This window comes from Rattus rattus, chromosome 8 (assembly GCF_011064425.1).
Source record: "Rattus rattus isolate New Zealand chromosome 8, Rrattus_CSIRO_v1, whole genome shotgun sequence".
NCBI classification, from domain to species: Eukaryota; Metazoa; Chordata; class Mammalia; order Rodentia; family Muridae; genus Rattus; species Rattus rattus.
This window is the reverse complement of record NC_046161.1, coordinates 20,293,283-20,306,631: the sequence shown is the minus strand read 5'-3', so window position 1 is coordinate 20,306,631 and position 13,349 is coordinate 20,293,283. Positions and strand designations below refer to the sequence as shown.

The following is a 13,349-nucleotide window of genomic DNA, read 5'->3' as shown; positions in this document are numbered from 1 at the left end:
CTTTTCCCAAATATGATCAGTGTGGGGATGGAGAACAGGAAGGCGAGGCTCCATGCTATTCCGATGAGGACTTTGGCTTGCTTCTCTGCTTAAAGAAAAGAGAAAGATGCCTGGGCACCTGGACACGTGCTTGGGGAGCACACAGGGTCCTCTATGGAGACTGACCTCTGGCTGGGAGTCACTAGGACCTGTCAGTGTCTCCTACAGCCTTAGTTTCCTCAAATGGTTGTAATGGCCTCTGCAGTGTACAGCTTCCACAGGAGCGTGCAGGCCCACATACATCGCACTTTTCCCCGACTCCCAGAAGATTCTTTTTAAAATCTCATTTAGCTGGCTGGTACAATTTCCTCTCTACATGTTTAATCTTGCAATTCTTTAATTAGCAGTGTGTCTCATAATTGCTTGTTTCTTAATCTATGTTCATGTCTTTTTTTTTCCTTTTTTTGTTTTTAGTGGATATTCTTTTTTTTTTAAATCTCAGATGCTTTCTTTATTATCATTATTAGTATTAACTTTAGTATTTCTTTTTTTTTTTATTAACTTGAGTATTTCTTATGTACATTTCGAGTGTTATTCCCTTTCCCGGTTTCCAGGCAAACATCCCCTTCCCTCCCCCCCTTCCTTATGGGTGTTCCTCCCGACCCTCCCCCATTGCCGCCCCCCCAAACAGTCTAGTTCTTTAGTGGATATTCTTAAAGTTCCTTTATCTGTGTTCATGTCTTTTCCATTTTTTGGTTTTTGTTTTGTTTTTAGTGAAGTCTTTGTCAAAATTGCCATAAGAAAGATATTAGTTTCCAGTTTCTGGCTATTATGAATAAGACTGCTATGAACATAGTGGAGCATGGGTCTTTGTGATATGGTGGAACATCTTTTGGCTATATGCCAGTATAGCTGGGTCTTCAGGTAGATTTATTTCCAAATTTCTGAGGAACTACCAGATTGATTTCCAGGGTAGTTGTACCAGTTTGCAATCCCACCAGCCATGGATCAGTGTTCTCCTTTTACCACATCCTTGTCAGCACGTGCCGTCACAGAGACTGATGTAATGACCAGTCCAGCTTTGAGTCCATCCCATGGGTGGGCACCAAACCCTGACATGGTTGCAGATGCTATGCTGTGCTTGCTGGCAGGAACCTAGCATGACTGTCCTTTGAGAGGCTATACAAGCAGCTGACTGAGACAGATGCAGATACTCACAGCTAAGTATTTATTAGACTGAGGTAGGTGACCCCTGTGGAAGAGTGAGGGGTAGGATTTGAGGAACTGAAGGGGATGGCAACCTCATAGGAAGATTGAGTTGACTAACCTAGACACCAAGAGCTCACAGAGACTAAGCCAATAACCAGAGAGCATACATGGCTGGTCCCAGGCCCCAGGCACATGTGTAGTAGAGGACTCCCTTTTCTGGCCTCAGGAGAGGATGTACCTAATCCTGTAGAGACTTGATGCCCCAGGGAGGGAGGGATGCTTTGAGGAGTACCCTCTCAGAGGTGAATGGGAGGGTGCAGCATTTGAGACATAAATAAATAAGATAATAATTATTATTAATAAGTAAAAGAAAGATTAATTCTTTGTCTTTTTTGGTACAAATTTCTACTTTTCCTCTTGCTATTGTTCGTGATTCTATAAATGTTTGAAGACCTTGATGCAGTGACAAATAATTTGCTCTACTGCTTCTGCTTTTGATGTGATTTCTGTAAAGACTTTGTCCTTCTTAGGATGGTGGAAGGTTTCTCATTATGTTCTTTAGTCTTGCATGTTTGAATGACTCATTTTCCTGGTCCAACAGGGTCTGTATTCAATTAGCTGTGTCATAGTGAATTAATGTTTTCTACTGGCTACAAAGCTAGTCCAATATTATATATTAACAAGCCCATTCTTTTCCAACTTACTTAAAATTTTATTTGCTCTCTCTCTGTCTGTCTCTCTATCTCTCTGTCTCTGTGTGTGTGTGTGTGTGTGTGTGTGTGTGAGAGAGAGAGAGAGAGAGAGAGATAGAGAGAGAGAGAGAGGGAGGGAGGGAGAGAGATCTGTGTGTGTATGTGTCTGTTGGTTTGTGTGTAGGAGTCTGTGTGGGCATGTGCTTATGTTTGTATGTGCATATATATGCTATTTTGCTAACATTTGTTCTATCAGAGTTTGGGATTATTTTTATATTAACACATTTTTCTTCACCATTGCTGGTGCATTACTAATTATTTTTATATCTAGTTCCTTACAACCCATATAGTTTCAATCTCTCTGTAGTCGCTAGCTAAGGACACTGTCACTTTATTGAAGAACAGTGCAAAAGAACTCACGTGTGGTCCATTAATGCAATTCCCACAGCTCTCCACTTCCTGTGGCTCTCTGGTGGCATTCTATAGATCTACTAAAAGGCTCTGATCTCACTTACTCAACTTGCCTTCTTCAGGAGGGGATTCTACGGGATGCCTTTTAGATGCATTCTTTATTTTCCTTAGTTTAGCTTTTGTCACATCTAAAAGATACCCGATTTTCTCCTTGTTTTCCCAATCAAATTTCAGTTGCTATGGATATCTGAGAAGGTTAGCAGCCCATGGGGCCAGGCCTGCTGTGTGCAGAGCAGAGGGCAGCTAGCCGGTCCTACGCAATGCTCATCATCAAAGCACAGATGGCTCCTGGGACCCCATTAGCAGCTTGTCCATGCTGTTCCCTATGGACGCAGACCCTCCATCCCTCCCACCTGGTTTGAGAGTCCTGAAACCTTCATGGTGCCCTCCTGCCTCGGGACCTGGAGTTTCCTGAGCTCTGCCTCTTCTCCTGCACCAGGTACACCCTCAAGCAGCACTCCTAGCCGTGCCCGCTACTTTGAGCATCAGCTCAGGATATTATTGGCCACCTTTTTTTCTCTTCCAGGGATCCTGCACTGAGGTGACGTTCCTTTGTTTTCACCTTTTCAGTTTTGTGGTTTGAGGATAAGGAGGGGCAGGTATTTGCTTCTTGAGAGTGAAGAACTTGAAGGCACAGCACCCATTTTGAGGTAAGAGTGTGCTTGCTGGAAGGATGTTAAGGAGCTAGATAGAAGTATAGCCACAGCCTGGGCCCACCAAGGAATTCTCTTATGGCGTGAGGATCAGGTAGTATTCCTCCACTACTCTGGAACCCAGACTTTCTTGCTATAATTTTGAATACTCTGACCCATTAGATAGTGAAGAAAGAGGAGTAAAGGAAGAACAAGGAAGAGAGAGAGACAGAGAGAGATAGAGAGGCAGGGAGGGAGGGAGAAGGAGAAGGAGAAGTTGGGGCAGAGAAAAACATCAATAAAATATTAGCAAAATATCCCTACCTCATAGCAGGATCTTTATGAAAGACTGTTTGCTCACCTCCTTGAAGAAATTTCATGGGGTAAACGATGGCATGGTATCTGTCTATGCTGAGGGACACCAGGACGTAGGTCGAGGCATAAAGCAGGACAACCTAAGGACAGGAACCAGAGGACATGTGTGACTTCACATGGGAGATGGCATGCACATAGTATTCTTGGTACTTAGATCCAGAGGGTTGAACCAAGAAACTAGTGAGGTGAGAGTTGAGGTATAGAGGCACTGCCTGGCTCTCCCCACCGGAAGCAGATCTGGGCTTTGCTGCAGGACTCTGTGTTGCTACTGGGGTTAGGCTTGGGATGGTCACAGCTCTCTCTGTGTTCAACTGTCTTCTTGGACATGCCATTTTTCAAGATCAGTCTCTCTTGACAGTTGCATGGTACTTTTATCTGTAATTGACCTTTAAAGCTAACCTAACTTTCTCTGCCACAATTGACATTCCAAAAATAGTTCAGAAACAAAAATTCATTTGCCTTTTATCAGCGAGAGTAGTTGAGAGGTAAAGCAAGGGTTCTGGTTTCCCGAGTCCACCTGCTGTTCCAGCCATTTGCCCCAGCATCAACCACAGAGAGCCCCCACCCCTATCCATACTGCCTTCTTCCCAGTGTCTGTCAGAGCTAGATGCAGCTTACGGTTCTTCCCCTTCTGACTCTCCTCCAATTGACCTCATCCATATCTTCTCAATAGCCTAAGCTAAGAGACTTAATTGCATTCTCTGTAGAGGAAGAAATTGGGATATAAGTTAACATCTACTTCCTATGTAGAATCTAGTTAAATGAGATATGTCAGAAAGTATGCTCTCAACGGAAAGTTTCTGAGTAAGCAGAAGGCAATTTCTACAAGCCAGTAAGATATCTCCTTTTGTGGTCAAATCTAGAGGCCATAGAAAATGGGGATGTATGGCTGAGAGTCTGACTTTCTCTTTGGTGATCACATTCATTCAGAATTTGTTCCTTTGTCATGCTTTCTGCAGTTCAGACAAATCAGCCCATTAGAGTTGCACTTCAAGTTAGTATAAAGCTATTGTTACTTGGAATGTCATTTGATGATGCATTTAGTGCCAATCCTTTGAATATTGTAGTTTACCTTATTTTATACATATTGAGAACCCTATACTAGTCTCCAGTCAGGCAAAATCATCACATGCACAGCCTAGCTCATACTGAGGGCCCTGGTGTTGAACATGAAAACCGTGATTTCAAGGCTCTGCCATCATATAGTCTAAAAATATCACACGACTGGACATCAGACGTCAGGGACTGTATGCCCCACTCCTTTTTTTGGGGGGGGTCTCTATAACATAACCACACATGCTCTTCACATTAAAGTTGTTGGGACAGTGGAGTAAAGAGTGATCAGAGACTAATGTCATCTCCCACCACCACCTGAGGGACATGAGAAAGAATATCTCTTGTGTAAAAAGTAGCAGAGGTAGACACGGAAAGAGAGTTGTTAAATTTAAAGAAAAATCAAGCTATTGCCTCCTTAGAGAGAACCGATGGTTCTGTGTGTGGACCATGGCTGAGGCTGACCACACAGGGCCAAGAGGCTGGCATGACAGAAAGTTGGGAAGGAGTGAGTCAGCTGGAAAGATGGATATGCTGGGCAGAACTGAGTCTTGGACATCTATTCTGTCTTGAGCTGGGGTGAGGGTGATTGACACAGTTCAGAATCTGAGACAGGAGGAATAGGCACTGATGCAGACTTTTAGGGTTACAAGCAATATTAACCAAAGAGAGACAGATGTGGAGACACAGCCGGAAAGAATATTTAACTTCTGAGATGAAACATCTTCAAACATCCAGGTTTGGTAAAATAAAATAAAGATATCTAAAAGAAATACATCTCGAATTACCAGGCTTTTCTATAAAAAGTAAATGCCAAAGAACGCGTTCAGAGTTTTGAAAGAAAAATTGTGATCCAAGAATTTTGTAAATTTCATTTCTGTGCCAATGCACAGAACAGCTTTTTTTGGATATGTATGAAGGAAGGAAATATAACACCCCACATCCCCCTCCAAAGTCTTCAGGAGGAGACTCCAGCTGAATCAGAGCTGTTTCAAAATCAAGAGGTAGGGGGACAAAATAACTATGCCATGTAAGGAAGGCCTCAAAATGCAAAAAGATCCACAGATAGTTGGGAATGTATGATGTGACATTTCAGGGAAGAACCTGGGTCATGCTCTGAGGGGAGAGAAGAAAAAGAGAAAAGTGTTATTGAGTCTTACGTAGTTTTCTCTCTGCCTTTGAGAGTGATACATCTGAAGTTGAAAGGTAAGTTGTAATGAAATAAATGGCGAAAACATTTAAAATGGAGAAAAATTAACTTCTCTGTCTTCTGTGCTTCTTATAGCAAGTAGCTGTAGGTTTGGTGGCTTAAACATCAATTTATTACCTCCATGGAGAGCAGAAGTCGAAAACAAGTCTAGCATCCACAAATCAAGATGTTTGCAGGATCTTGCCTCTTCTGGAGGCTCTAGGGGAGAACCCAGCCCCAGTTTCTTTAAGCTTCAGGTAGCTGCCAGCATCCTACCCCTGTGGCCTTCAATGCAACCCCTTCCTATGTGCTACAATGTCCCTCCTCTTCTGCTTGTGTTTCAGATCTGTATTTCCCTCTTAGGATTGCATTTTAGGATTCCCTAAATTAATTTAGGATAATCCCGTATTTCACATTCTTAGTCACATGTGCCAATTCCTTTTCTGTCACATATGGTGTGTCCCAGGTATAGATTCTCAGGGTTAGGGTGCAAATATCCTGGAAGAATACTCTTTCAGCTTCTCACAATTAGTAGCTATATCTGAAACAAATCCCTAAGAAGCAAAATTCCGAAGAAAACAGTGACAAGGAGGTCCTGAAATAATACAGGACACAATTTCTCACTATAATTATAAATGGCTTAATCTCTCTCCTTAAAACAAAGAGTATTTAAGACAAAAACCTTCCGTATGGTCTAACTATGTTTTGTTCAGGATACAAATCAATAAAAGCAAATAACACTGGAATTTAAAAATAGTTCTCAGAGGCATAACAAACAACTAAAATAATATTCAAGGGCCTTTATTAAAATACTGCCTGATACCAATCAAATTCAAAGCTAGCAGCTTCCCATGTGCCAAAGATTTATTTCCGCTGATAAAAGACACAACACATAATATCAGTAGAATACTGATGAATGTAGATGTAATAATTACTGTCAATGTATGTAACAAAATGTTCAAGGTTTTACAGGCAAAATGGCCTGCAAAATATAAATAGACAAAGTAGAACTCCCTAGTACAAAATGCAAACTAACTAGACAACATACAAAAATTTGGTCAGATACTAGATTACCCGCAAAAGAATTTTCTCAGTAGAACCCAAAAAGTAGGACTTATTCAACTCACATATCTCAAACAAGTGACAAAGCTAAAATCAGTAACAATTTAAAAAAAAATACCACTCAGAAATTTAAACATCTTCACAATTAACTCAAGCAAAGAAGGAAATCACAGTACAATTATAGTCAATTCATAAATGTCAACAATGGGAACTCTGCACACCAACAGCATATGGGGTGCCATTCGGAGAGCAGATGGCAGCCTGGGGACATGTCTGTCTCCCCACCACCCCACCCCCAACTCTGACAGACATGACCCAGAGAATGTGACACGCGAGGCAATTCTGCAAAGGAAAGTGAGACTTAAGTGATTGCACTTTGAAAAATGCCAGATTGTGTTCATGTAAACTACTATTCTTAGGCCAACGTTAAAACCAGGCGCTTGAGTTTTTTAGAGCAGGTTCGGGTTTACAAAGTCCTACAAATAGTGCAGAGAATTCCTGTGTTGCCCACATCGCATGGCATGTGCACTGGTGTTAATATCTTGGATTTGTATGGTGTTAAACTGGTTGATCAGTCTTGGTACATTATCAATAACTAAGCTGTGTGGTTTATATTAACGTTCGGGCTTTGTCCCTGCATTCTGTGGGCTTTGACAGTGTGATGACAAATATCTAGCGTCCAGTCATCCTTTCTTCTTATGAATCCTCAGGGACCACTGATTTATGTTCTAACACAGCTTGGCCCCTTTGACAGTGTGACATAGCTGAAGTCACGTGGTATTTAGCTGACCAGATTGGCTCTTTTCGTGTAATGTGTGATTTACTATTCCTTCATGTGCATCGACAGCTTACTTTCTTATGTTTCAGAAAAAAAACTCTCATTGTCATATTACAGGGTCATAAAAAGCCTTATTAATCCATTCAACTGTTGATGGGCATCTTGGTTGGTAATCGGGTTTAGCAATTCTAGAGCTGCTAAAATCACCTTTATGCATCTTTATGGTGTGGCTATGAGTTGCCCACTCAATTACACAAATGTCTATGATCACAAATTGCCCAACTGTGTAGTGAAATTACGCTTAACTTGGTAATACCCTGTCAAACTGATTTTCTTTATTTTTTTACTTTAAAAAAAACTTTATATTTGATATAAAACTAAACTTATAGTTTCTTACATTGATATAGAATTTATATATTGATACAGATTTAAGGTTTTCATTGCTATAAATCTTTACATATTGATACAAAATTTAAAATTAATATTGTTACTCTTTTTCTCTTTTCTCCATCTTTATTAAATTGGTTATTTCTTATTTACATTTCAATTGTTATTCCCTTTCCCGGTTTCCAGGCAAACATACCCCTAATTCCCCCCCCTCCCCTTCTATATGGGTGTTCCCCTCCCCATCCTCATCCCCTTACCGCCATCCCCCAACAGTCTAGTTCACTGGGGGTTCAGTCTTGGCAGGACCAAGGGCTTCCCCTTCCACTGGTGCCCTTACTAGGCTATTCATTGCTACCTATGAGGTCAGAGTCCAGGGTCAGTCCATGTATAGTCTTTAGGTAGTGGCTTAGTCCCTGGAAGCTCTGGTTGGTTGGCATTGTTGTTTATACGGGGTCTTGAGCCACTTCAAGCTCTTCCAGTTCTTTCTCTGATTTCTTCAATGGGGGTCCCATTCTCAGTTCAGTGGTTTGCTGCTGGCATTCGCCTATGTATTTGCTGTATTCTGGGTGTGTCTCTCAGGAGAGATCTAAATCCGGTTCCTGTCAACCTGCACTTCTTCGCTTCATCCATCTTATCTAGTTTGGTGGCTGTATATGTATGGGCCACATGTGGGGCAGGCTCTGAATGGGTGCTCCTTCTGCCTCTGTTCTAAACTTTGCCTCCCTATTCCCTGCCAAGGGTATTCTTGTTCCCCTTTTAAAGAAGGAGTGAAGCATTCACATTTTGGTCATCCTTCTTGAGTTTCATGTGTTCTGTGCACCTAATTCGAGCATTTGGGCTAATATCCACATATCAATGAGTGCATACCATGTGTGTTGTTCTGTGATTGGGTTACCTAACTCAGGATGATAGCTCTGTCCTTTTTAGTTCTATCTACAGTGAGCCCAAGGTTTTGTTAATATGCCAGTGTCGGGTATTGCCAGTGTTTCTCTTTCTTTCCTTTAAGCTGGCTGTTGTATAATACACAAGTCCTGGTACCTTCTTGTCCTAACTTGAGACTCACTAATGAGATGCATGTTCGCCATCTTTAGTGATGCTCCTACTCTTTCCTATTTTTAAGAGGATTGATTTCATACTGTTGTCTTTTTAAACTTTCCAGTTGTCCCATAAGGGTTTTATGGCGTTACATTTATGTTTGTGATTCATATTGATTGTTTTAAATGGTGCAGTATCTGTGTTTATGTTTTAATATTGTATTTTTATTGCATACATCAATATTTTACAGAATGCCCTAGTGGTAACTGCAATTATTGTGACCAATTCCTTTTATGTAGAGACTGAAGACATTAAAACTGTTTTTTTAAAAAATAGAATTTGTGTTGTAATTAACCATGCTCAATCCTCATGTAAACATTTTTATTCAATTTTACATATGCGAGCATTATTTATTGGCTATACAGTTGGATGATATCAATCACAATACACTCAAATTTGTGAATCTATTTCTCGCCGGGTGGCATATTGAGTGTCTTGGTCATCCTGTCATATCCACTGCTCACACTGACAGTGGGGCTCTTTCTTTCTCCTCTCTCTGGAACCCCACAGCCTTCCTAGAACTGTGTCTGCTTGTGGTGCCTGGAGCCACACTCTCCTATTCCTTCTGGAATCCCAGCCATGCCTCCCTCCCAGGATCCTGCTGTCCGTGTTGCTTCTTGAACTCTCCTTTTTTGCAGGACTCACACTGCTGACTTCTTAGGCAGAGCCCTCATGCTCACCTCCCTTGGGCACACTAATGCCACCACCCCAGGCTGTGTCTCAAGCTACTTTCTGCAAGACTTTACCTTTTGCTTTGAAAGTTGAGCCCCATTGTCCCTCCTGTGGGAACTTCAGTTCTGTCCTCTTAGAAAGAACACACCCTTCCTTCCTTCGGGTCCTTGAAGGCCACCATCTCAGGACCTCTTTGAGTGCCTCCTTTGCCTTATGGATAGAGCACTTATCTATCTTGCCCCTGACACTCCATTTTCACTATCCAAGGACCTGGATGAGCTCCTGCTCACTGCATAGGCAAAATTCTCATTTCTCTATGGCATTTCTATAAGAGTTACTTATTTTTATTTTATGGGCATGGACATCTTGCCTGCATGTATATCTCTGTGCCATATGCATGCAGTACCTACAGAGGCCAGAAGAGGGATGATATATTCTGGCACTGCGGTACAGACTGTTGTTAAATGCCTCATGGGTGTTGGGAATCAAACGTAGGTCCCCCAGAAGAACTGTACGTGGTCTTGAGTGCAGAGCCATCACTTCAGCCCCTCCCTCTGGCATTCTAATCCTGTCACCTGACAGCCTGTGTGGGATTCTGCTTTCCCAATATGAAGTGGTTTCATCTACTCCCATGTAAGCAACTTACTCCTCTGTATCAGGATATATGTTAGTCACTGTTCACCCCTAAAGATAGAGGCTACAACCCATGCCCACTGGTACCCAAAGCACTGAGTTTCAGGACTTGTGAAGCCTTTGCCAGCTTCCCCAGTCAGAAGCCATATCTCCAATATCTGTGCCTACCAGCCGCACAGCTAAGCACTACCTGAAGCAGTTGCCCCTCAGGTCAGAGGCCACACCTCTCTAGCCCCGCAGTTCACTCTCCTCTCTACTGACCCATAGAAAATACCTGCAGAGCAGGTCAGAGCCTGCGCCTTTCCCTAGCTGTACTGGAATTGCCTCAGCTTCCTGACTCGGATCAGGATCAGCACTAACTGGCCACAGGTATGAAATATATGTTAGTTCTTCCAAACCTAGCAGAGTCAGTATAACAACCACAACAACAGAATTCAGATTAAAATATCCATTCAACGCAGGTGATCCAGAACTCATATCACTCTGATTGAAGAGCAGGAAAGTCTATCTTAAACTGGCCTGGAAAGTTCTTTCATGCTGACCGTCTTTCACAGTCTTGAAAGATACTATGGGGGTTGCTAAGGAAGAAAGCACATGAGTGGTTGTAGCCAGCATTGGACCCTGAACACTGCAGTACTGACTTGTCAGGTAAGATGTTGTAGTGCAACAGTGGCACAAGAGTTATGAAGGTAACCAAATACTTTTTTTTTCTTTTTTTCGGAGCTGGGGACCAAACCCAGGGCTTTGCGGTTGCTAGGCAAGCACTCTACCACTGAGCTAAATCCCCAACCCCAACCAACTACTTTCTTATTGGAGTTGATGTCTGATTCACAGAAGGGGATTCATGCCTAGCACTGTAATCCCATGGCTTAACTACATACCTGTTAGTGAAGAATTTACTATTGTTATTTTGCTAAATGATGCCATTAAAGTGTCTGCTAAATAGTTAAGCTTATAACCACAGATCTGGGCTAGACTAAACCTTGATCAGAGAAGCTTCCCTCTGCACTTAGTAACAGACAAGGGAGTGATGTATGACTCTCAAAGTACTGACGAGAGAGTTAGTGCTCCGTCCCAATATCTCCGAAGGAGAAGAAGCAGAATGGAGAATAATTTGTAAGGGTTCTGTCTTTTGGACATTACATCTCTACCACAATCAAGAAATCACAGCATCTGAGGTTACCTATAAACCAGAACAAAATCAAACCAGTCCAATTCTCACATAAACATGGTAGATGATCTCCAGGAACAATGCTTACTGAGGACTATTTGTAGAGGATAGTTTCTGAAATGGAGAGAATGATTATTTCAAATCACAGGATTCCAACACACTAGTGGATGGCCCTCACACCATACATACATGGGCAGCAAGACAAAAATATATCTATCTTGTCTACAAGAAACATATTGTAATGCTAAATTCTGGCCTCCAAGATCTTCTTCCCTCAGGGAGGAGGAAATCCTCATGTACACCAAGGGGTGCTATGTAACCTTGCTCCTTAATTTAAAACTATTGGTTGAGTAAAGTTGCCTATAGCCTATAGCTGTGCAGAAGAAAGGTAAGTAGGGCTTCACTTTCCAGGGCTTGGGTTATGAGGCAGAGAGCATGAGGAGGAGATAAGGGAGAGGAAGAGAGAGAAGATGACATTGGGTAAGGGATCATGAGAACTGGCTACGAGGACTGGCCAATTGGATTAAGAGCAACCCAGGCAGAACAAGACAAGTCATATCTCAGGGTTATTGACAGGGAAGTGGATAAAATAGCATAGACGATGGGCATCTGCCCAAGCCAAGTGCTTATTGTAAATGTAAAGGTTTTGTGTCTTTTATCTAGGAACTAAATGATCAAAGGTGGGGTTGAATCCCCCAATTAATTTTAACTGCAATAACATATCTTAGCTTTAAAGGTAGCTCCCAACTTGGAGTAAAAACATAGATAAAAGTACTCTAACTAAATGGAACCACAAAGCAGGTGAGAGTATCACTCTCCTTACATTTGACAAAATAGAGATCGAAGTACAATAAGGAGAAGAGATAAGGGAGGTCACTTCCTTTACTAAGGGAACGGCTAACCTAGAAGACACTGCTATAACCAACAACAAACACAGAGAAAGAGTCATGGTCATACCTTTATTCACAGTAGCCCACAAAGAAAATAAATCTAACTAAGAAAATGAAGGACCACTACAACAAAAACTTTAAACCTTTAAAGGTAGAGAAAGGCCCAAGAATATGGTGAGATATCTCATGCTCATGGGTTAGTAGATTATTACGAAGAACATTTTACTGAAATCTATTTGTAGATTCAGTGTAATTCCAATCAAAATCTCTATATCATTACTCACAGAAATAGAAAAATCTATTCTAAAATTGATATTTGTATGTAACTACAAAAAATATCATATGCCAAAATGATCCTGCAGAAAAGGACAATGTTGGAATCTGCCATTCCATATATTAACATGTATGTGCTGAATCATTTTGTGAAGTCTGAGTATTGAACTCTTCTTGCACCCTTGAAATAAATTCGACTTCTTAAGATGTGTGATCCTCAATGTGTTCTAGAAATTATTTTTATTGATTTTCTTGCACTTATGCTAACAAGAGGTGTTGGCTTCTAGGTATTGTTTTCTGTAGTGCTTTGACTTTGGTATGCATATAATGCCAGTCCTGTAAAATGAATTTGGATGTATATCCACATTTCACAATTTGGGAGAAGAGTTTGATAGATGGGTGAGAATTCCTTTTTTTGATATTATGGAGAATAAATCAATAAAGGCACCTGGACCTGGAATTTTTTTGTGGGGAGTTGTTTGATTACTATCCAATCTGGCAATCATTATTGCTCTCTTTAAACTTTATACTAATTAATTATTTCATCTACGTAGCTTGTACATTTCAGTTTCTTCCATTTTATCTGATTTGTTGGCATATACTAATTCATAATAGCCTCAGGGTTGTTGGTATTTCTAGGACATTAGACTTAATATTTTCCCTGTAACCTTGAATTTTATTGATTGATATTTCTATTTTTATAGGTAAAACAGGCTTGATTTAATTCATCCTTTCAAAAGAGTAACTCGGTTTTATTGATCTTTCCTGCTTACTCTTTACTCTCCATT

The 13,349-nt window shown here is 41.2% G+C and overlaps 1 protein-coding gene across 2 annotated transcripts in view; it reads right to left on the bottom strand.

Annotated features, from left to right (window-relative positions):
* Positions 1–13,349, bottom strand: part of Npsr1 (neuropeptide S receptor 1) — a 406,607-nt gene that overhangs the window by 27,815 nt on the left and 365,443 nt on the right. Inside the window, exons 4-5 of one of the 2 annotated variants that reach the window (XM_032911286.1) lie at positions 3,345–3,438; positions 1–85 (exon numbers count right to left, since the gene is read on the bottom strand). The exon at positions 1–85 is cut by the window's left edge and continues 117 nt beyond it. In XM_032911286.1, the coding sequence (XP_032767177.1) occupies positions 1–85; positions 3,345–3,438 (179 nt within the window). The remainder of the gene's footprint in view (positions 86–3,344; positions 3,439–13,349) is intronic. The other variant, XM_032911287.1, reaches the window with a different exon arrangement.